The sequence below is a fragment of the Dasypus novemcinctus genome, chromosome 6 (genome assembly GCF_030445035.2).
Source record: "Dasypus novemcinctus isolate mDasNov1 chromosome 6, mDasNov1.1.hap2, whole genome shotgun sequence".
NCBI lineage: Eukaryota > Metazoa > Chordata > Mammalia > Cingulata > Dasypodidae > Dasypus > Dasypus novemcinctus.
Window position 1 is genome coordinate 124,713,480 of NC_080678.1, and position 22,594 is coordinate 124,736,073.

Sequence of the window (22,594 nt, forward strand, 5' to 3'; positions counted from 1 at the left end):
GCATTGGCACAGCTGTTTCTGCTCACATTTCTTTAGCTAGAGACAGCTTGGGACCTGTGGCTCAGTAGGTGTCTTTGAACCATAATATGGTCCCGTGACCACCATCCCTCTTCTCAACCAGTGAGACATGGATGACTCCTAAGAAGCCATGATGACTTCTCCTCCTCCCAGGCCTACTCACATCCAACGAAGGATGGCATGGCTCCTTGGGGCTCAGAGAGATGGCCGTGCTCTGGCAACTGTGGCCTGTGCCCCTGAAGCTGGCCCAGGCCTTCCCTGTCTCTCCATTCTGCCCAGTTTTGTGTCCCTACAGCCTCTGGTAGAGCTCCCATTTGCATCACTGCTTTCCTTGTAACACAATCGAATGTCTCTGGCCCCTGCTACTTGGTAGTACTTGTAACCCACGGAGGAGGTGTGGCAGTGCTCAAGTTTATATGTGGCTTTACTTCTGTGTGGAAAAACTGTTAACTTATATTACAGAACGAACAGAACCATGCCTAAAGTCTCACAATTTCTGTTAACAGATGTCATGTTCTCTTGTCCGTCTTCCATAAAGCAGGCTAATACATGGATAGGGCCATTTATTGACAACATTTTCACTGATCTCTGACAGATGAAAGAAAAAGGCTTACATGTCCAACCATCTTTGCTTGGAAAGGGCCATACCATTGTCTCAGATTGTTTCCTTTCTTCCACTTTAGCACTAAGATGCCCTGTCTTATGAAATGATGGAGATGGTAAGCAGTAGTCATTTTTGTATATATTGCCCTTGCGTAGAAAAGACGTTAGCAGCCCTATGCTGGTTTCAAAGAATTTTTGTGTGACGTTACTCATTCCTTAAATCCCAAAGGCCGGTAACCACGGGTGTGGTCCAACCTCCTTCACAGTGCGGGAATGCCCATGTACAACTCCCCTGTACCCAGCCTTACTGCTCCTGGCAGCCTGGCCACCGGGTTGTCAGGGCACTTCTGCTGCACGTTGTCTGGGAGCTCTAGACGGGGCTTGATGGGCAGTGCAGCTCCGTAGCTCTCGCCCCGCTGTGGGGCCAGCGGCCAGCCAGGAAAGCTCTTCTCTTGGAAACTGCAGAGGTCCCAGAAAGCAAGTGGCAGCACATGAAGTAAAGTCTTGGAACTGGCTGCTGTCACTTCTGCCTCATGCCTTTAGCTACAGGATGTCATACAGGTCAGGTCGGGGAAATATATTCTGCCACCTTTGTGGGAGGGACTGCAAAGCCTTATGTCAAAGGGTGTAGAGGCAGGGAGGGAAGAAGAGTTTGAGCCAATCTTTCACAATCCTGGTGTGAGTCTTTTCTTTCCCAGGTAAAATATCCCCTGTTAATTTCCATGGATTTTAGATGCAGATTGAAAATGAATCTTGTCCCTTCTGTTTCCTTGCCTTCCTTCAAACTTGTTTGGGTGCCCTGTTCCGCAGAGGTGGCCCAGCTCTGGAGCCTGGCCACCCTGGGGCCTTGAGGGTGTCCTTTGAACTCCGCCCTTGACACTAGGAGGCACCCCCTCCTCACTGGATGCTTGCGAATCTCGAGCAACGCGGCCCTTTGTCTGCTGTGAGGAGCCAGGCTGGTGGTGGCTGTCATCTCCTGGGGTCTGAGCCCCACCAGCCGCCCCCCCAGGACACTGAGTTTGGGGAGGTGGACGCAGAGTTCAGAGCAGGAGCACTTCCCCCCTGACCACAGGGTTCTTGACAAACAGTGGTGGCGAATTAGTTCCTCCTTGTGCATGTTCCAAGAGTTCTAAGAGAGACTTCTAATTATGCAAAAAGGCCCTGAAAAAGCTAGTGTATGTGAGCTTATCTTTGAAGAAAATCTACTTTTGGGCCTCACCGTGTGCCTGATGTTAAGTTATTAATAATCTCCTGTGTCTGGATACTGGCCTGTTGGACCCATTTCTCCTCCTGAGAGTTGCTTCTAGAAAACAGCCATGTGGCCAGGGACGGTTGTCTCAACAATAGCCCATACTTCCGGGCAGCGGTGGGGAGGTGGGTGCTGGTAGCTGCCCCTGCAGGTCTCTGTGTGCTGGTCAGGAAGGCGAATGAGGGACATCGTGGGCACTCCTTGAGCTGGGCTTGGCTAGCTTCTCCAGAAGACAGCACCTGGCGAACGGCCACGTCCTCCCAGCAGTGGGCAAGGGAAGGGGCCTGAGCAGGGCTTCTGAGCCCTGCCTAGGCCAGCTTTCCCACTCCTTTCTGGCTTGCTCCAGGAACCATGTGTCCACTGAACTTGTGCATTTTAAATCTCTCCCCCTCCTCTTTCCATGACCAGCACAGCAGAGCACTGACCTCTGCTGGGTTGAGGGAACCTCTGGGAATCTTGTTTGCTGTTTGGGATTTTTCTCAGGAGTGAATTCCAGGGCAGCATGGGGAGTGTAAGCCAGCGGGGCCTCTGCTGTGTCTTTCTGGGTCAGTGGAGGCGCAGGAGGTACTGTGAGGCTTTGCAGCCTGTAGAGAGGGGTGCCAGGCATGGGAGCTGTGGCTGGTGGAGCCCGCAGGAGAGCCACGTTAAGTTGGAAGTAATGGGAGCAGCCAGGGGTGGGTCTGCTGGAGCAGGCCTGAGAATGTTCTGACCCTTAGCAGTTTTTTCTCTCCTTCCCTGAATGGCCACTGACCTGTCCTGGGTAGACAGCATGTGGTTCAGAGCAGCCTGGCAGCCTGAGCTGGAGCCCCGGCCCTGCCACCAGCAGCCTGGGATGCTGTGCAAGTTCCTGAACTGCCTGTGCCTCAGCTACCCCACTGTAAAATGCAGATGGTGATAATACCCACTTTTTAAAAAATTTATGTATTCCCCCCTCCCCCCATTGCTTGTGCTTGCTGTCTGCTCCTTGTCCATTCGCTGTGCGCTCTCTGTGTCTGCTTGTCTTCTCTTTAGGAGGCACTAGGCACTGAACCTGGCACCTGCCATACGGGAGTTCAACTGCTCCAGCCACCTCAGCTCCCTGCTCTGTTGTGTCTCTCATTGTCTTTTCTCTTTCTGTCTCCCTGTTGCATCATCTTGTTGTGTCAGCTCGCTGCGCCTCCCTGTCACACCAACTCGCTGTCTTGCTCGTCTTCTCCAGGAGGCACCGAGAACCAAACCTGGACCTCCCATGTGGTGATCAGGAGCCCAATTGCCTGAGCCACCTCTGCTTCCTGATAATACCCTCTTCGTGGTGTCATGAGGATTGTGCGGATTAATATTTATAAGGTGTTTAGAACATGACTGGAATGCAATAAATGTTTTTGTTTGTTAAATGGAATAAATAAACATTGTAGCCATGAAGGTGCATAGCAGGACTTGCAGTGTGTCCAACGGTTGACTCCTACCCTTAGTAGGAAGCTTTTACCCTTAGCTTCCATACAGCTAAGGTAAGTCGCTGCTCTCCCTTAGAAGCAAAGCCAAGCATGACATCAAGTTACCACGTATGAAAGGAGGAGGGCACTGATTTAGCCTTAAAACATGAGAATAAATACAAGTCTGAGCTTCTTTCATTATGAGCAAGGTACCCATCTTCAAGCGCTTGTGAAAGCTATGAGGCGGAACACACGGCCTGCCTGGAACCTGGACACACTGGCACTGTCCAGCAGCCAAGGCAGGCTGCTCATTTTCCTCTTCTGAGCAGAGAATTTGGAATGGGAATTTTCCACCAACTCTGATCCCAAATGCAAAAATTTCTAAAGAAGAAAAAGTAGGTCACTTGACCCACTTCCTACTTAGCTCTTCCAAATAAGACTCAGGGAGCATTTCCTTTCCTTTTCTAGGGAGTACGCTGGCAAGGCACAGGCTCAGAGAGGGGCTACAAAGAAGGGACACATTATTTTTGCTTCTGGAAAGCATATTGTGAAGGTGTTCCTGAGGTTTTAACGGTCTTTTCTTGTAGTTCTTGCTGTCTACCTGATCCTTTTAGGCTGGGCGTTTTGCTGGGAAGATGGCATGGCTCTGTCTTCTGACCTGCACGTGTGGGGCAGGGTGGGGTACCTTAGAGGACATGCACTAGTTTTCTAAGCTGCTAAGACAAATACCACTCAGCAGGTTTAGCTCGACAGAACGGGAGCCTACTGCCCGCCAGCCTCTGAGGCTGGGAGGCTGCCAGGCTGCCTCTGGGGTCCTTTGTCTTTTCCATCCCATGGTAAGGTGGCGTCGTCTTCTCTTCCAGCTTCCGGCCGCCCCCCTGGCCTCTGTCCTGAGTCTAGTCTCCTTCACCTGTGAGGACCTCAGCCGTATGGGGTCAAGGCTGCCCCTCAGCTTGGGGGCTTGACCAACATCCTCAAACCTTTCACACAAGGGCTCCCGCCACAGGGCCAGGGAAGGGCTGAACGCGCCTGCTGTTGGGGAGAGGGCGCAATCTCAGCATATTTTTTACCTGATTGGAAAAAACAACATGCACTGACAGTAAACTAAACCATAATTTCTGCTGATGTAATTGACTTAATATAATTTTGATAGATCCGTCCTCCTGCCTCCCCAACTCCAGGCGATTTCTATCACAGGTCAGACCCCTTTAACTCCAGGAAGCTGCCTTGAACTTCCTGTGTCCAGGCCCCACAGTCTTGGCTAGCTTCCCACCCACCCAGGCCCAAGTTCGTCCAGCCCCGGCACCCAGGGCCGCAGTGCATTCCAGAGCCAGGGCCTCATGCGTTCCTGAAAGCGGGTCTGAGGAGGAGAGAAGGCTGCGGACACGGACCACCACCATCCCAGCCCACGGGGGCCTCGAGGCCAAGCGCCTTTTGGGGAAGCTCACAAGAGCTGACTGTGGATCATCGTATGAGCCGTCCAGTGCTCAGCTGTCCGCGAGGACATCACAAGGCATGCACAGAAGCCAGGTGCCACCCAGCCAAGACTGCGACAGGGTGGGCCGTCCAGTCTGGTGGCGGCGAGATCCATGAGATGGCTCTTCTTCCCTCTTCCCTTTGTGAGTTCTTCTCTGCTTGTCTGATGGTTTTGATGGTTGCCGGAGAATAAAGCAGGCACTGCAGGAGTTGAGATGCCTTTCCAAGGTTGGTGCAGTGTTTATGCTTAGTTACTAAAGCTCCTATCACAAGTATCTCCTGTTTAGTGAATTCAGTTCTTCATCGGTTCGGAGGCCAGATTGCTGGGTTACGGTTTCATTTTAAATGACGATACTGCATTTGGGCCCGATGATTAACGCTCCCTTCTCAGCAGGCTCCAGGGGTGCACATGGCAGCCTAGAAAGGTTTCCTGGACAGGACGGACACGGCCTGCGCAGGCAAATCATGTTCGTTTGCTCCTGCAGTACCACACACACGCTGGGGCCCGGCTTCATCTTTCCCATTTCACACACGGGATGGAGGCTTTATGCACAGTGCCACGCACCTGTCATTACAGCGTCCCACAGAACAGCTTCACTGCCCTAAAAACGCTCTGGGCGCCACTTACCATCCCCCCTCTCCAGCATGCACCCATGGAAACCACTGGTCTTTTTACTGTCTCTTCGTTTTGCTTTTTCCACAGTGCTATGTAGTTGAAATCATACAGTGTGCAGACTTTCCAGGCTGCCTTCTTTCACTTAGCCACAGGCACTGCGTTTCCAGCTTTCTGTGGCTTGACAGCTCTGTATTTCTCGCTAACAGTCCGCTGAGCTTACGTCCTCCCTGCGTGTCTGATCTGGGCTGTGCTGATGGGCAGCAGCTTCCTGGCGCAATGGACAGTGAGAGCAGGGGTGAGCTGGACATGGGCACGGCTCGTTTCTCTGCTGGAGCCTCCGGTGCTGACAGCTCTTTGGCAAAAGCAAATCATGTGGCCAAGCCAAAGTCAAGGGCTTGCTACAATCAGCTGGACTCCACAGGTGGGAAACTGAGGCACAGAGGTGTTACGTCGCTGTTAGTGGTAGAGTTGGGATTCAAACCCACCACCTCATCCTCTTCATCGTGAGGAAATCGAGGTGCTGAAGGCCAAGGCTTCCCCGGGGCCCGCTGCCCCGGGGTCGGGTCCTTGGCAGTCCACGGTGGCTTCTGGAAGGCAGCCATGCCTGGCTGGCACCATCCTCTGGTCGAGTTCCTGAGGAGACCGGTCCCCACGAGGCCTGCAAGTCCTCATGTAATAAACTGAGTAAACAGGCCGCCGTCAGAGTTGGGGGTCACTGAGTTATCTGGGCAGGCATGTTAGAAGGCTCCTCTGTGAGGCCTTCAGTAATTAACTAGTTGGTTAACCAACACTAGCTTTTGATGTGTGCTAGGCCAGAGCATATGGTGGTGAACAAAACAGACAACTTCCCTGCTCTCGGGGGACTTACATTCCTTTGCATGTAATAGAAAAATTCAACTGACGTAATAAAGAGAATTTATTAGCTCATGTAACTGAAAACCCAGAGGTCGCGCCAGCTTCAGGCTTTGCTTTGTAGTTTCGGCAACGGCTTCTCTCCCGCCCAGCTCTGCTTCTCTGTATGCTGCTTTCATGCTCAAGTAGGGCATCAGACGTTCCCTTGGGTGCAATTCCGGCCAAGAAAAGAGGGCAAACCTTTGCCTTACTCAGCCCCAGCTCGTGGCCTGGTCACATGATCCCTCCTGAACCAGTGAGGCCAGGGGATGAGCTGTCTGATTGGCTAGGCCCGTGTCACACGCCCGCCCCAACTTTCTGGGGTGGTTCATCCCCGGGGAACCGGGTGGAGGACGAGGGGCCGCGAGGCTTCAACCCCATCCAAACCAGGCTCCCAAGGTTAGGTGCCCTTGTCAGCAGGAGAGGGCCCGGCGGGCAGAACCGCCAGCAGGTGTCCCTGGCCGTGCCCCCGTGGCCGCGGCTCTGAGCTGGAGAGACGGCCCAGGGCGCAGAGCCTGGCCGGGCAGCCCGGGGCAGCCCCCTGGGCGTGAGGACGCCAGGGGCGCGGGACTGAGCCGGCGACCCTTGTCCTGGCAGTGGCTGCGGCACGGCCCTCGGAGGTTTGAGAAATGAAGGCCTGTGAACTGGTGCATCATGGTCTCTGGCGTTAGGACACCGCGAGGGGCTGAGAATGAAGAGCTTGGTGACTCCAGCCCCCTCCTTGGGTGGTGGTAGGAAAGAATCACCAAGCCAAGCGGGAAAGAACCAGGCGGTGGGGGCGGAGCTGTCGGCGCCCAGGCGGAGCTGGGGAAAGCTTCTTAAGAAATAGGCACTGCCAATAAATCGAGCCCTATGAAAGGGGAAACATCATTTCTTTCTCTTCAGGAAGGAGCCCTAACAAAGAAATAAAAAGCTCGTTTGGTTACTCAGGTTCTGTCCTGAGCTGAGGATTTCAGGACAGGGTTGGGAGGTGGAGGAGGGCCGAGCCCGAGTCCTGGGTGGGCTCTGAGGACTGGGAACCTGGGCGTTCACGGCCGTCAGCCACGCTGCTCCTGAGCGTCCCCAGGTGCTTTGCCTCGGGGGCAGCGAGCGCGGAGGAAGCACCTGGCAGGGAACCTGAGGTCATGGGGCCTCTGAGGGCCTCTCGGGCACCCAGGACGAGGTGTCGAGATGTTGAGGTGTCTTTTGGGAAGAAGCCACCAGGGCCAGTACTCAGGGCAGGAGCAGGGTGGGCTGGGGGCTGCTGGCCCCTCCTTGTAACCAAAGATTAAGAGAGAATGGATAATTGTGATTACTAAAACAGGATATAGATGCTTTGGAGGAAACTGGCTAGACTGGCCTTAGCCTCTGTGTATGGCCTTTTCACCTACAACCTGCTTTAATGATCTGGTCTATCCTTTGTATGTGAGCATTCCTACTGAAAGGTAATTGTCGCCTTCACGTCTGACGTCCCTATGAGTAACCTTGTAGTTCTCGGAATCCCCATCCCCCAGGTGCCTTGGTCTTCCAGGATGTCTAACCTGGTGATTCCCCCTGGGGCGGTGCCCACGCCCATCCTGATCAGCTCCTTAAAGTTTATTAATGAAGGAACCTGTGCCAGCTCCTCTCCAACTACTCATTAGCACCCTGGTCCTATAAAATTTGAGAATTTCTGCATATCTGGGAGGCATTTCTGGGCCATCTAAGGTGATTGACCTCCTTTGTTTGTACAAACTCCTCCTCTCTTTGAAACTCTGGTGTCGTGAAAGCTCCTGGGAGAAAAGAATTGAGTGCAGGTTTGGGAGAGTGGAAGCTTACCTGGCTGCTGGTTCGGGGGTCCATCTTCCCTTCTTTGCCTGCTGCCCCCCCACCCTCACCCGGTGTGGGTAGCCACGCAGAAGGGGGCTCTTCCCCAGAGTTGGCAGCCTCAGGCACCCGTCCCAGAGGGTTCCTGGGCTCCTGCCGTAGTGTCCTGGTTCCAGCCTTGCTCACATCTATTGCTGACCCTTGCCGTATGTGGCATCGGCCACGCCGGGCTGGGTATGTGCCCACTGGTGGCATTGCTTCATTCGATAGGGCCGACAACTTTGAACGATACTCGTGGGCCCGTTTTATCGTCGAAGATCCATGAGTGGAAGCCTGCATTGTCTGGCCTCAGTGCCTGCTTTCAGGAGCGGGTACCATGGGCTCCCCACTTTGGAAAGACCCCGTCCTGGAGTCAGCACAACTTTTGTTTACAGACTCTTGCGGCCCCAGCCCACCCTGACAGAGGCTGCTTTTGTGGTCAGTGCCCGAGGCCCTGCAGCTTGGTGCTTGGTCTCCATGGCTCCCGATGTGACCATGGCAAGCCCTGGGCGTGCATGGGAGGTGCTGGAAGAACGGGCTGAGAGCAGCGGACTGGAATGCAGGCCTCGTGCCTCGGGCTGGCCCTAAAGGGAGCGCCTTGCCCTCCACTCTATCCTTTCCAGCTGTGAGGCCTTGCACAATTAACGCAATCTCTCAGCCTAATTTTCCACCTGCCCCAGACAGTTATCATGAGGATTCAGCGATATGGTGTTCATGAAACTCAGCAGGTGTTTGGCTAGTGTAAGCCCCACGACTGCTGGTTGTGGAACTGCAATGCTAAGCAATTAATGATTTATTCAACAAGTATTTAGAGGCCCTAATATGCTCCAGAAACTGTTTTGCCTCTGTTTCCTGATGGGGATTAGTGGGAACAAAACAGATAAAATCATTGCTTTCATAATCTTATGTTTGCAAAATTATGATAATTTTTATTTTTATAAACAATTGTGGAAGCCACCACTACAATAATATTGTCCTTTAACTTTTTTTTTCCAGCATGCCTCAGGGGTCTTTCTGGTCTATGTATACGTGGGGTGGGGGATTTGGGGTGGGGCGGATTGTCCCCTAAGGGCATTTGGTGGTGTTAACTGTCCCAGCTGGGAGGTGCTTTGGTACCTGGTAGGTAGAGGCAGGTGTGTTGCTACCTGTGCTGTGATGCACAGGGCAGGCCACCACAGCAGAGAATTTGGTTCCAAATGTCAGTAGGGTGCTGGTTGAAAAGCCCTGGTCTATGCCTGCATTTGTAGCTATATCTTTCGCAAACTTTTTACTTGTTGTTAGAAGTATGTGCAGTGTATTAATCAGCCGGAGGGGTGCTGATGCAAAGTACCAGAACTCTGTTGGCTTTTATAAAGCTTATTTATTTGGGGTAGAATTACAGTCACAAGGCCCTAAAGAGCCCTGACCTGTTTCTCATACCTGGGCCGTGTCTTCAGGTACCTGGCCTGTGGCTCATACCTGAGCCATGTCCCCTGCTACCTGTGGCTCATACCTAGGCTGTGTCCACTGCTCCTGTGGCTCATACCTGGGCTTTGTCCTCTGGTACCTGTGGCTCATACGTGGGCCGTGTTCACTGCCACCTGCATCTTCTGTGGAGACCCAAGGCTGGTGGAACCCTAGTCTGATCTCAAGCATGGCTGGGGTGGGGATACCTGGCCCCTCCCTGTTCACTCCCCGAACCTGACTCAGCCCTGCCTCGGCTCCTGCCAGGGCCTCTGCTCTCAGCTCCTCTCGTCCACTAGCTGTTGGCTGAAGCCACTCACCCCAAAGCCTGGGTTCTGGGGTCCCGGGCTGCTTTTCTCAGCGGCCCCTCAACTCTGCCTTCTCTGGCTGTCGATGCTGAGGGCTGAGCTCATCAGCCACCCCTTCCTGCCCATGGCTGGTCATCCTGGGCAGAAACAGGGCCTTGTACTTTACTTACAGACTTGCCTCCTCTCTTCACTCACTCCTTCCCCCCAGTAAGTGGCCATTCTGGTAAATTCAGCATGGGTCTGCTGTCAGGGCTCTTTTACATGTATTGTAGATATACTGTTGGCAGGGAAGTTATTCTCTCCTTATTTCCCTTTCCTCAGAATAACATCTATGATTTGATCTCGATTTTTTTCTGTTGCTAATTTTGCATGTCAAGTGAGTTTTCTGGACTTTGGAAATGAAGCGGGGCTCGGGAAAGCCTTCCTGGCCCCGCAGCGCTCTCATCGGCTGTCTGTGCAGTCTCCACGGAGGGCGGCCTGTCCGGGATCCCCTGACTGCGACCCCCGCCTCAGGCATTGGGCTTTCTCTTTCTCCCTTTGTCCTCTGTCTCTCCCCCCCCCTTTTATTTTTGCTTTTTAAAAATATTTTTTTTATTACAGACGTTGTTAAAAAACAGTCATGCATATGTGTACATTTCCCATACAACACCCCTTCATTAACACATCACTGTCTCACTTTTGATTCCACCCACCAGCCCACCAGCGGAAGCTCGCCCTGGGGCCTCGCCGAGGAGCCCTGTGCCCCCGGGCGCCAGGGCTGTTCTTACAGGCCCCCTGCACGCTCTGGACCTGCCAGCCCGTTTCCTCTCTTCCTCCCCTGCAGGACTCGGTGGCTTCTTCCCACCTGCTCTATTTGGGGCTTGTGGGGACTTGATTACCCAGTTCTGTTGAGGGGAGTCCGCAGGCTTCTGGTTTTGGTACCTAGTTGCTCTGCCTGCTTTAATTTGGGGATTTGGAGAAAAACTAGGCTGCTGCCACTGAGCCACCTTCCCGCAGCTGCTCCCCCTACCCCAGAAGACGCTTTCAATCTTGTTTGTGCTCCTGACTTTATTTCGCTGAGCACTGTGCTGCAAGATCCCCGCTGTGTGTTCCTCAGGTCTGTAATTCCTAATTGCTGCACAGAAGGCCACAGGCGTGGCCGCCCTGTCGCCCCCATCCAGCCCCCAGTGGTGGACACCCTGCCTGCCTCCAACTCCTCATCGCCTCAAGTGAGTCTAAGAATCACTGCTTATCCTGGACCCGTGTGAGGGTTTCTTTGTAATATTTCTCGGAAATGGAATTGCTGGGCAGAGGGTATGCCCAAACCTTGACTGGAAAGCTGATGGTTCCCCAGAAGGGTGGTGCAGTCTCTGTTCCCAGCAGCAGCCTCCACATCTCACCCTGGAGGGTGGAGGCCCCCCACGGTGGTCTCTGCTTGGATGCGGCTGCATGACGTAGGCACGGGGCACCCGCTAGACTCCCAGGCAGCAGTGCTCTGCTTCAGCTCCTTCCAGGCTCTCGGTGTGGATGTGAAGGAGTGGGGGGACTCCCTGCAGCTTCCCAGCCCTGGCCCAGAGCACCCCTTCCTTTTCTTTTCTGGCCAGGACTTCTCATAGGTTAGAGTATTTCTGTAAACCTCTTTTCAGAACTCCACATACTGCTCTGAATATACAGAGAACTTCAGGAAAGTAAAAACCCCTTTTTATCTCTCTGCCAAGACTCTAGCTCAGTGAGTCTCAAACTTGGCTACATATTCAAACCACCTGAGAAGATTTTAGACCTTCCTGGTGCTGGGTTTGCCACTGAAGGAATTAAAGCAGACTCTTTGGGAGTGGGATCTGGGCATCAGCCAGGGCTACGAACCAGCCACTGCCCTGGGGATGAGGCAGCATCGAGATTTAAAGCTCATTCGTGACACTTCTGTTCCAGGCAATAACCTTCCCATCCCCACAGAAGGACATGTGATTTTGATGCATGTCATAGCATCAGCATGTGGGAATCTACAGAACAAGAATATTAAAATATTATTAAATATTGAATACATACAATATATGCACATATGTGAAGGGTATAAAGAAAGCTCAACAAGCAAAAAACATCGTCAGTCCTTGGAAGCCTCTATGTGCTTCTCATCATCTCAGTCCTTTCCCATCTCCCAGATATGATCTTATCCTGAATATTTTGTCCATTATTTCTTTGCTTTAATGTGTGTATATGTATGTGTATATTCTCCAAACAATATAGTGTTTAGCTTTATGATATTTTCAACTTAATCTAAATGGAACCATAGTATATGTATGATTCCGTTATTTGCTTTTTTCACTTTGTTTTGAAATTTTCTTCTCATTCCATTTTTCTGCCTCTATATTTGGAGGTTGTCCTACTCCCAGTGCTTGTCTTTTAGTGGCGAATTCAGATAATTTAGCACTCATTCAAGTTCTTACATTAATATCTCTCTATATATCTATGTATCTATTAATATTATTTTATCAGTCATTATTTGTTTAGAGTGATATAAACAAATTTGTATCAATTTATAGATTGAATCTTTGTTCAACATTCTTCTAGCATCTCAGATTCTCTATCCAGGATATTTTTCTTCTTGAGATATATCCTTTAGTGTTTCCTTTAGTAGTCAACTCTTTCAAATTTTTTTTCTGAAAATATCTTTATTTTTCTCTTGTCCTTAAAAGATAGTTTTGCTGAACAGTTATTTTTCTCTTAGCACACTGAAAATATTCCATTACCCTTTGGATTCTGTTGTTACAGCTGAGAAGTCAGTCATCAGTCTCATTCTTTATTCCTTGTAGGTAATCTGCCTCTTCCCTTGGATTGATAGAAAGAGACATTGAGTGGCTTTGTGCAGTTTTACTATTATGTGTCTTTGCTTAATTATCAACCATTCACTCTTTAAATATTGCCTCCTCCCTGTTCTTTTCCCTTCTCTTCTTTGGGACTCAGATTATATGTATTTAGACCTTTTTACTTCCTTCTTGTCGCTTAAACTTCTGAGATTTAGATTAGCTTCGTTCTCTCCTGTTACGTTTCTATAAATGTCCTATGGATGTTTCCTTTGTAGTCCACTCTGAGTCCTCATTCATCTTAGCCTCTCATCACCACTCCTCACTGCTTACGTGAATCTACCAGGCTTCACGGTCCCCTGCACATTCCCTTTCTTTGCCTCCACAGATTCTGCCCTGACTCCAGCAGTTCCCATTTCTCCCCTCCTTGTGTCTTTCATAGCACTCACTGCACCAGAGGCTGGTGGGAAACCATCTGAGGATTTTGGATGGGAAACTATCCAAGGACTTTAGGTGGGAGAGAGACATGATGTGGTCATTTTGTTGTAAATATTGAGTCCTATTAAAATTTAATGAAGTCTCCCATCCAATAGAACACAGCATTCCCCTCCTCTCCAACCCCCAGCCCAGGCTGGACTTCAGCTTGAGGTCTTGGGGATGGAAGTGACAGCCTCCAGTTCAGCCACCCTTATTGGGGTCTAGGTTCTGTGGTGTTGGGGCAGGGACATGGGTGAGGGGCATTGCCAGGCCTTTAGAGAAAAGGGGGGGTGTCCTTTCAGTCTCTTGGCTGAGTTTGGTTGGCAGCCGATGCCTCCAGGTGGCAGTACCAGGGCGCATCCTACCTCCTGCATGGGTTACCGTGACATTTCTTCCCTCCCCGTGTGTCTCCCTAGTTTCTACTTACTCAGCTTGGTTGGGGGCAGGTGACTGATTTGCCTCTTGGGAAGTCCTGGGCAATGAGGAAGCATGTGGCTCCCAGTTGTGTGGGGCATCTACCAGTGAGGTTGGCTCTGTGTGCTGTTTTGGGCCATGGTTGCCCATTACAAGGCACAAGGAAAGTCCTCATCACATTCTGTTAGGTAGGAAAGAAATGGAAGTCTGTGCCTACAGGTGAGCGGAAGGCTGGGTCTCTGATCTGCGGTGGGACCAGCCTCCCTCAGCCCATTTCCCTCCCAGCATGGAAGTGACAGAGGGCTTGAATCCTGATCTAGACATGGGCCTTTCTCAGGAAGGCAAGATGGAAAGTTGAGCACATTTCGGGAGCCAGCCATTGACTCTGGCCTGGGAATAGCCACTTGGCACGAGCTGCCTGTGCTGGGGCCCTCTTCCAGGATTGAAGCAGAACTAGGGGCCATGGGGCCAGGTGAATTGATCATAGTCATCCTCGCAGGATCACAGAGCCAAGCAGCCATGTTGCGTGTCACCCACAGTAGATGATCCCACAGAATATATGGTGTGGGTATACGTGTAAAGAGACAAGGTGCAGCCCACCCCTCCCCATGTAACAGGTGAAAACAGGACCTAGCATTTCCACAGCTATTCATTCTCACTTTGTAACACAATTTTAAGTTCTTTATCTGACTTGAAAGTTGTCAAGTGCCTATGATGTAGGTGGGTTAAGATGATCATTTAACTGTCAAAGAACGTCAGAGAAGTTGAGGGCTTGGCTGAAGATTGCATGGCCAGGAAGGGCAGAGGTGGGCATAAATTCAGGTCTTCTGGTTCCCCCTTCTCCTCTCCTCATCCTCCCCCCAACACCCTCTAGAGCCAGATCCACCAAACATGTCATCTCTGATACAGGACCCAGAGTGGGTGGCTTCCAAAAGGCCTTTCTGGGATTTGCCACTGACACAGAAACATCTCCATGGCTCCTCTATGTTGTCAGGACCTCAGACCTCTGGAAACTTAGTTCTTTGAGTTGGATTGGCACGTAATTAGGCACCCCTGTTATGAAACCATTTGCCTAGTGTCCATGGGTTTGTGGAGGAAGTCTTTTTCCTTCTTAAGTGGAAATACTGTTTTCAGTGCTCACTTATGTGTTCCAAGGAGATAACTGAGGCAGTAATCATAAGACGTTCTTGTCTAGTCATTAAAGCAGGGTGCTTAAGTCTCTCCACGGGGCACTGCTTGTTTACTTGGGTTTGTCTTCAAGAGACACTATATATAATTCCATTTCATTAAGAATTCCTTGCTTACCCAATTAATCCCAATTTATGTGGCTTAATTTGAAGGAAAGCATGCCAAATGGAGGTCCCAGTAGAAACTCTGCCCCCAAGCTCACAGCTGATTGCTCTGGGTCGAGACGCCCTCTGTGGCCTGAGGCCCTTCCCTTCTCAGCACCCTGAAGGCACGGGGGCTGATCAGCAGGCTGTGGGGCAGGGACATGGGGTGAAGGTGGTAGTCTGCTGAGTTTTGTTTTCTTTCCCCTTTTTTATGCCCAGGAATTATTAGCCGAGAAGATGCAGAAGACCTCCTGGAGAACATGACCGAGGGAGCGTTTCTTGTCCGGGTCAGTGAGAAAATCTGGGGCTACGCCCTCTCCTACCGCCTGCAGAAGGGGTTCAAGCACTTCCTTGTGGATGCCTCTGGGGACTTTTACAGCTTCCTGGGAGTGGACCCAAGTCGCCATGCAACACTCACAGATCTCATTGATTTCCACAAGGTATCCCACGTGAGGGTCCTGGTTGGGTGTGTAGCTGGGAGCCCTAGACCTGGAATTGCTGGATGGAAGAGTATGCATGCTCTAATTTGAAAAGATCTGCCAGTTTATCCTCCAAAAGTGTGGTGCCAGTTCATGCTGCTGCCAAAACAATACAAGGCCTATTTCCTTACCTGCTGCCAATGCTGGGGACTACCAGCCACTTAATTTCCATCCTATGGGCAAACACTGCATCTCACTATTGTTTAGCTTGCAGTTCTCTGGTTACCACAGAGCCTGAGGTTCTTTGTGTATGTTTAATGGTCACCTGAATTTCTTCTGTGAATTGTCTGGTCATAGTCTTTGTCCAATTTTTCTATTTAGATGTCTTTTTCTTATTGATGTGTCAATTCTTCCAGCTACTAAATTGCTCTTCAGTTGTGTCCATCCTCTTCCTGCTCTTCAGTTCTGCCATTGAAATTTTTCTTTGTAATTTAAATGGTCATGCTTTTCATTTCCAGTTTCTTTAATTGGTTCTTTTCTACAATAGCCTGTTCTTGTTTCATGGATGACTAATCTTATTCCCCTGAAGCAATTGGCATATTTCTTAAAGGCATTTTCTGCTTGTTTTATAAACTTGATATTTTCTTAAGAGTCAGTTCTATTGTTGAGTTTGGCATCTTTCTTTTATGATCATGGTTTCCCACACATGTTTATAAATTTTGGTTGATGAGGTCATCTTTGAACTTCAATTTCTTGTTATATACCAGTGGACACAGTTTCTATTTCCCATATGCAGTCTTTTCAGGTGGTAGGGGACCGAGCTGTTATCTTTTGGGAATGGGAGCATCTGACCTTCTCAGGGCCTCCCATAGAACTATATGCCACTCCCGCTTCCCGATCTGCCTGAGGCCAAAACCCGATGGCCTGAGTTCTCCAGCCATCCCTTGCTCACTTTGTCTCTTCTGACAGTCTCATTCTGAATGCTGTTTTTCAAGGATTCTTCAACATTTTTGCTTTGTTGACAGCCTTACTTCTTATTTTCTAGCACTTTTATGCACTTATTTGTTTTTTAAGGGATTAATGTCTAGTCATTCTTAGGAATTTGAGTGAGGTGAGTCAGATGCACATTCCCAATTTTAACTCAGGCCAGTCCTTAATCTGGTAGGTATTTATTTTTATTTCTTGATTATAAGCAAAATTTCCTCCTTTTTTCCCTTTTAGGAGGAAATTATCACCATTTCAGGGGGAGAGTTGCTGCAGGAACCCTGTGGACAGAGAGACAGCCCGCCAGACTACCATCTGTTGTTTGAATGATTTTTTTCTCCTTGTCAACTGACCTCCAGGTGTCCTTTTTTTTTGAACTCAAGAACTTCCCATCTCAAATCCTTATGGCCTCTGGAAGACCCATCACCTTCCAGAGGAGTGAGTATATTAGCATGTCTCAAGGGATATGAAACCCATGGCATCCCTGTGCCCAGGACAGATGCTGCCAATGGATGAAGAACATAGACATGCCCTCCAAAAAAGACGAGGTGCCCTAAAGTGAGCTCCTAGAGCACACAAATCATGTTTAATAATCCAAAATAATCCCGGTGCCGAACTCTGCATTTAGCATATGGTCGACATTCAATAAATGCTTGTTGAATGAATGCACTTCTTCTGAAAGTTTTCCATCATCATTCAGCAATGGTGCCTAATAAGTTACTTCCCACTTGCAATCCTTTATAAAGTCATGGGGATTATAGAGGAAAGATTATAAAGGATATATATAGAATATATAGATGCTGCATCTTTAATTATTTATTTTTAAGTTTCATTTATTTATTTTTCTTCCCCTCCCCCACTCCTACACCACGACTTTTGCTATCTGTGCCCATTCGCTGTGTGATCTTCTATATCTATTTCTTTATTTGTGTTCTTGTCTTTCTCCTCTAGGATTCACCAGGATTCGATCCTGGGGACCTCTGATGTGATGAGAGGTTCCCTTTCAGCTGCGCCACCTCAGTTCCTGATCTCTGCTGTGCTTCACCTTGACTCTCCCCTTTGTCTCTCTTTTGTTGTGTCATCATCTTGCTGTGTGACTCACTTGTGTGGGCACTGGCTCACTGTGCAGGTACTCGACTTGCTGTGGTGGGCACTTGGCTTACCACATAGACACTGTCTTGCTGCACAGTCACTGGTTCACCATGTGGACACTCATGCGGACACTTGGCTCGCCATGAGGGCACTCGCGTGGGCACTTGGTTCACCATGGGCACTGGTGCACTGCACAGGCATGCTTTCTCTTCTTCTTTTTTACCAGGAGGCCCCAGGGATCAAATCCTGGTTCTCACACGTTAGGCTGAGGTCCTATCACTTGAGTCACATCTGCTTCCCAGATGCTGCATCATTAACACATGGTCTTCATTTCCCTCATTGATGTTATCAGACTGGAATTACCAGAGTCTTCTGAGCCCTGGCTTCTAGGATGGACACTGTCCTGCCTTCCTTCTTCTCTTATGCCCCCCTTCTCTGTCTTGGAATCATATCTTGGCTCTGGTTGCAATTTGGAGGCAGTAGTTTCACCTGGGGTGAATTATACACCCAAGAATGGTTTGTAGGACCCTCTCTACACAGGCTACTAAATGCTTGCCTCTGTCCCCATCATCCTTTTGACTTTGATTCTGCAGGCCACTTTGAGGAAATTCTTGATGGTAATAGGAAGACTTGTCCGTTTACTCTCAGGGATGGCATCTTGGTGTACACATGTTCTGTGTTATGGACACGGACAAAGGCAGCATGCTGTGGGGAAGGGCCCCCACCCTGGAACGAGCTGGCGTTGGGTGCTGAACTGCGGCGGCTTGCTCGGTCGGTAGAGGTGGGGTCTGGCTGCGGACGAGGGGTCGGTCCAGCTCTGGACGAGGGGTCGGTCCCACTTGGGACGAAGGGTCAGTCCCACTTGGGACGAGGGGTCGGTCCGGCAGCAGATGAGGGATCGGTCTCACAAGGGGTTGCGCGGTTCGGCTGATGGGGTCGCCCGGCGAAGCCGGCGACGAAGGGGTCGCCCGGAGAAGCAGGCGACGAACTGGGGACAAGGGAGGCCAGGCCCTTGTCGGGGGCTCTCAGGACTGGAGGGCGCACGGCAGAAGAACTACCGCGGAGACAAGGTAAACACGCAAGTCCACTTTATTGAGGGAGAGGCAACAGTTTTATAGAGGCTGGGGAAGGCTGATTGGTCGAAGCCACGCCCTGTTCTGATTGGTTGCTGGCGGAAGGTCAGTGGGCGGTACTGGACGGGGGAGGGGTGGTGGTTAGGGATTGGCTGTCGCTGTTGCTGGGGGAAGGGGCAGGGTTTAGGGATTGGTGGCTGCTGTTGCTGGGGTGGAGGGCAGACTGGATTTTTCCGCCCACGCCTGGCTGTTGCTGCTGTCGGGGGAGGGGAAAAGGGCAGACTGGATTTCTCCGCCCACGCCTGGCTGTTGCTGCTGTCGGGGGAGGGGAAAAGGGCAGACTGGATTTCTCCGCCCACGCCTGGCTGTTGCTGCTGTCGGGGGAGGGGAAAAGGGCAGACTGGAATTTTCTGCCCTGCGCCTGCGCAGGGAGAAGGAAGAAGAAGGGTGCCGCCCCACAAGGCATCGGGTGGCGCCATCTGGGAGGAGGGGCGGCCGCGGAAGCATGGCTGCCGAGAAGGGGAGACCCGAGGGCACTCTGCGCCCATGCCGAGCTCCCTTCAGGGGTGGCGGTGGGCCCGACCAACCACCCTTTTATGGGGGCAGCGGAATTAGGCCTACCGCGGCCGCTCCCCTCGCCAGGCCAGCAAACCACACTTCAGCCCGAGGGGTGACCGCACTGAACCTGCTCCATTTGATCAGAGCAAAAGGAGGCCTGGACTTCATAGACTTCAATGGGCTGGTTGTCTCACTGGTAGTTGTATCAGACATCTCCTAGGTCCCGCCTCCCCTCTGGCCTCACCTGTTCCTCAGGTCCTTGGCCACTTATTTTGCCACAGTCACCTTGAAGGCAAACAGTTTGCTCTGCCTCAGGTGCCCAGAGCCAGGGGCACCTGGCCACAGGTGGTGCTGTGGCCTCTCCTGCTGCCAGAGCAGAAGACAATGTGCCACCGAGACAAGCGGGGAGTCAGCTGCCCATGCGGTGAGCCTTTCATCCAGGGGAGACCACAGCTGGCAGGTCAGCCCCCTGCCTCCACGGATGCCTCATGGGAGAGTCCTGTCCATTCCTCCTCCTTGCCGCTCCTGTTTCTTTCTCTCCTGCTTCTCTGGGACCACATTCCTGGGGAAGGTGGCAGCACACACGTGTTTGCCCCTGGCTCTGCTTTTGGGAGCCCAGGCTAAGACCCGCCTGACAAATATGTTCGATATCACCTATTTTTTTGGCCCTTGGCTCCAGCCTTCCTGTGTCTCAGGCCACTAAGTGGGTAAACGAGGCGATGGAGGGTGACTGCTCGCTGACTTCCAGGCGCCTTAACCTTACCTTATTCTGTCAGGGCTCGCAGGAATGGACGCTAGCTCGGGCTCTGCTGCTTGCCAACAGTACGCCTGCATTCAGGTCACTTCACCCTACCTTGGGTGGCTGAAGAGCGTCTTTCGTGTGCCCAGCACTGGGCAACTCGGCGGGTCTCTCGAGGTAAATACAGATGCTCTGTCCACGTGGAAGTTACTGTGAAATCAATCAGTGACATCAGAACAACTTCATGCCTAGCAGTAATGTGCTGGGGGATGGAAAGGCTGATGTTTAAGGCATTGGAAGCAATGTCTTTTCCCAAGAATTGGCATCTTCGAGAGCAGACCAAGATAGTTGAGTCAGAATGCCTGGGCTGTGGTTCCTGTCACATCTGATTAATACAAGAGAGACAACAGCCAAGTTTTCCATCCCTAACACAGTTATTTCACTTTATTTGGGGCCTGCACTTCCTGCATCTCATATATTTTAGGTTTTACCTGGGCCTTAAAATAAATTCCTTGCAAGTTGTCCTGCAAATGAAATTACTGTCTGGAAAACTGCAATTTCACCCTGAGAGTTTTATTATGCTAATAAATGTCAGGACTCTCAATAAAGGAATTGCTTTTTTTTTTTTTTTTAATTCTTGGCCCTACAAATATAATGAAAAACAGCTACAAGACTCAGCAGAGGGAAAATTTACAGTCTATCACTAGAAAGGGAAAATGTAAAAAAGACCATGCACCTTGAGGCAGGATAAATTTCAAGGAATGAGAGGGCAATTTGGGGTTTGGACTCTGGGAGAGCCCCATGTGGTGGCCCTGGGAGCTGAGCACTTGTGGGGTGGGGCGAATATTTACAGTGTAGACTGAAAGAGAAGGACGTCAGCGGGAAGGTCTGAGCGCCTGAGGGGCTGCCCTCCTCTGTATGCTCACCCTTCATGACTCGTGGGCCTAGACTTGGAGCAATCTCATGGGGATGGAGCATCCATATTTCCTCGACTGACCGGCCAAGCTGCCCAGTGCTGGGTGCACAAAAGATGCTTTTGTCAGGTACAGCGCGGTGAGTGACCTGAACACAGGGGTGCCACTGATAAGCAGCAGAGCTTGAGCTGGCAAGACCTGTGGTTTGTGACCCCAGGCAAGTGTCTTCAATTCTGTGGCCCAAGTTGCTTCATCTATGAACTGGGATAAACAATGCCTATATCTGAGTGTTGTTGTGAAAATTAACAATGTGAGTGTTTTGTTTTTTTTTTGAGGTACTGTGAGCCGGAAGTTGAACCCAGGACCTTGTATGTGGGAAGCTGGCACTTGGTTGAGCGCCACATCGGCTACACTGAGTTGGTTTTTTCATTTGTTTTGTTTGTTGTTTGTTTGTTTGTGGTTGTTGTTTTAGGAGGCGCCAGAGACTGAACTCAGGACCTCCCATGTGGGAGGTGGGTGCTCAACCACTTGAGCCACATCCGTTCCCACCACATGAGATTTGTAGAAGTAATGACCAACATCTTAAGCGCTCTGTGTGTGTACTAATCCTCACAACCATTTTTGAGGGAAAAATGTTATCATCTCCCTCTTACACAGAGGGAAACTGAGCCATAGAAAGGTTCAGAACCTTTCCAGGGTCACATCTCCAGGAAGATGTAGCACTGGGATTTGGCCCCTTCTGGCTTCACTGTCTGTGTAGACCTCAGATCACTGCCTTCTCATACTTTCATGTGCAGCCCAAACACCAAGTGATCTTGAGAAACGCAGATCCCCATTCAGCAATTCTGGGGTGGGGCTTGAGGTGCTGCATTTCTAACAGAAGCGGCTGCTCCTTGGGAAGTCCCGCTTGAGGAGTCAGAGCCTGCCCTCTGCTTCTGCAGCCTGTGAGCCAAAATGCACGTGTGCTTTTAGATGGTTGAAAAAATTTTAAAAGGGACTGCTGTTTTGTGACCTGTGAAAATTATAGGAAATTCGAATGTCAGTGTTCAGAAATAAAGTTGTATTGGAACACAGCCATGCTCATTTGTTTATATATTGTCTGGCCCACAAAACCTAAAATATTTCCTATCTGAGCCCTGATAGAAAAAGGTTGCCGATCCTTGCTTTAAAGTACGGTACATGTGTTAGGAATTATTTTGCTTCCTTTTTTCTCTGCTTTAGCTAAATCTACTCTTAGGAAAGACTCTAACACTATAGTTTATACTTGAGAGAAAACTAAGTAAATGTGTTATTTTTTCCTAGTAGTGTTCCCATTTTAATTTTTTTTTAAAAGATTTATCTATTTAATTCCGCTCCCCCCCCCCCCCCCGGTTGTCTGTTCTCTGTGTCTATTTGCTGCGTCTTGTTTCTTTGTCCGCTTCTGTTGTTGTCCAGCGGCACGGGAAGTGTGGGCGGCGCCATTCCTGGGCAGTTTGCACTCTCTTTCGCACTGGGCGGCTCTCCTTATAGGGTACACTCTTTGCACGTGGGGCTCCCCCACGTGGGGGACACCCCTGCATGGCAGAGCACTCCTTGCGCGCATCAGCACTGCGCATGGGCCAGCTCCACACAGGTCAAGGAGCCCGGGGTTTGAACCGCGGACCTCCCATGTGGTAGATGGATGCCCTAACCACTGGGCCAAGTCCATTTCCCCCATTTTAATTTTGAATCTTCCGTTATTGCTAATAACAAAAAAGGAGGCCCATTTCCTTGTCAAAGGATTTCAACCGAAAGCAAGGAGTTAGTCGCACATTTCTACAGATACTTTACATTATTTTCTAGAATTTACTATGATTTTCTTTACTTACTGTGTGTATATAGTATCTGCTCACCCTTCAGGCTATGAGGTCCTGCAGCAGAGAGGAAAGGCAGTGTCGGGTCTGTGTGTTTCACAGGCCCTGGAACAGGCAATACTTACAATGTTGATTTGCAAT

The 22,594-nt window shown here is 50.5% G+C and overlaps 1 protein-coding gene across 3 annotated transcripts in view; it reads left to right on the forward strand.

Moving 5' to 3' along the window:
* SH2D4B (SH2 domain containing 4B) overlaps positions 1-18,071 on the forward strand; it is a 95,784-nt gene extending 77,713 nt beyond the window's left edge. For 2 of the 3 annotated variants that reach the window (XM_058299385.2, XM_023589894.3), the window contains 2 exons: positions 15,062-15,282; positions 16,483-16,910. In XM_058299385.2, coding sequence (XP_058155368.1) covers positions 15,062-15,282; positions 16,483-16,575 — 314 coding nt within the window. In that variant the 3' untranslated portion in view covers positions 16,576-16,910. Of the gene's footprint in view, positions 1-15,061; positions 15,283-16,482; positions 16,911-17,196 lie in introns of those variants that run through there. The other variant, XR_009186284.2, reaches the window with a different exon arrangement.
* Positions 18,072-22,594: the final 4,523 nt, after the last annotated feature.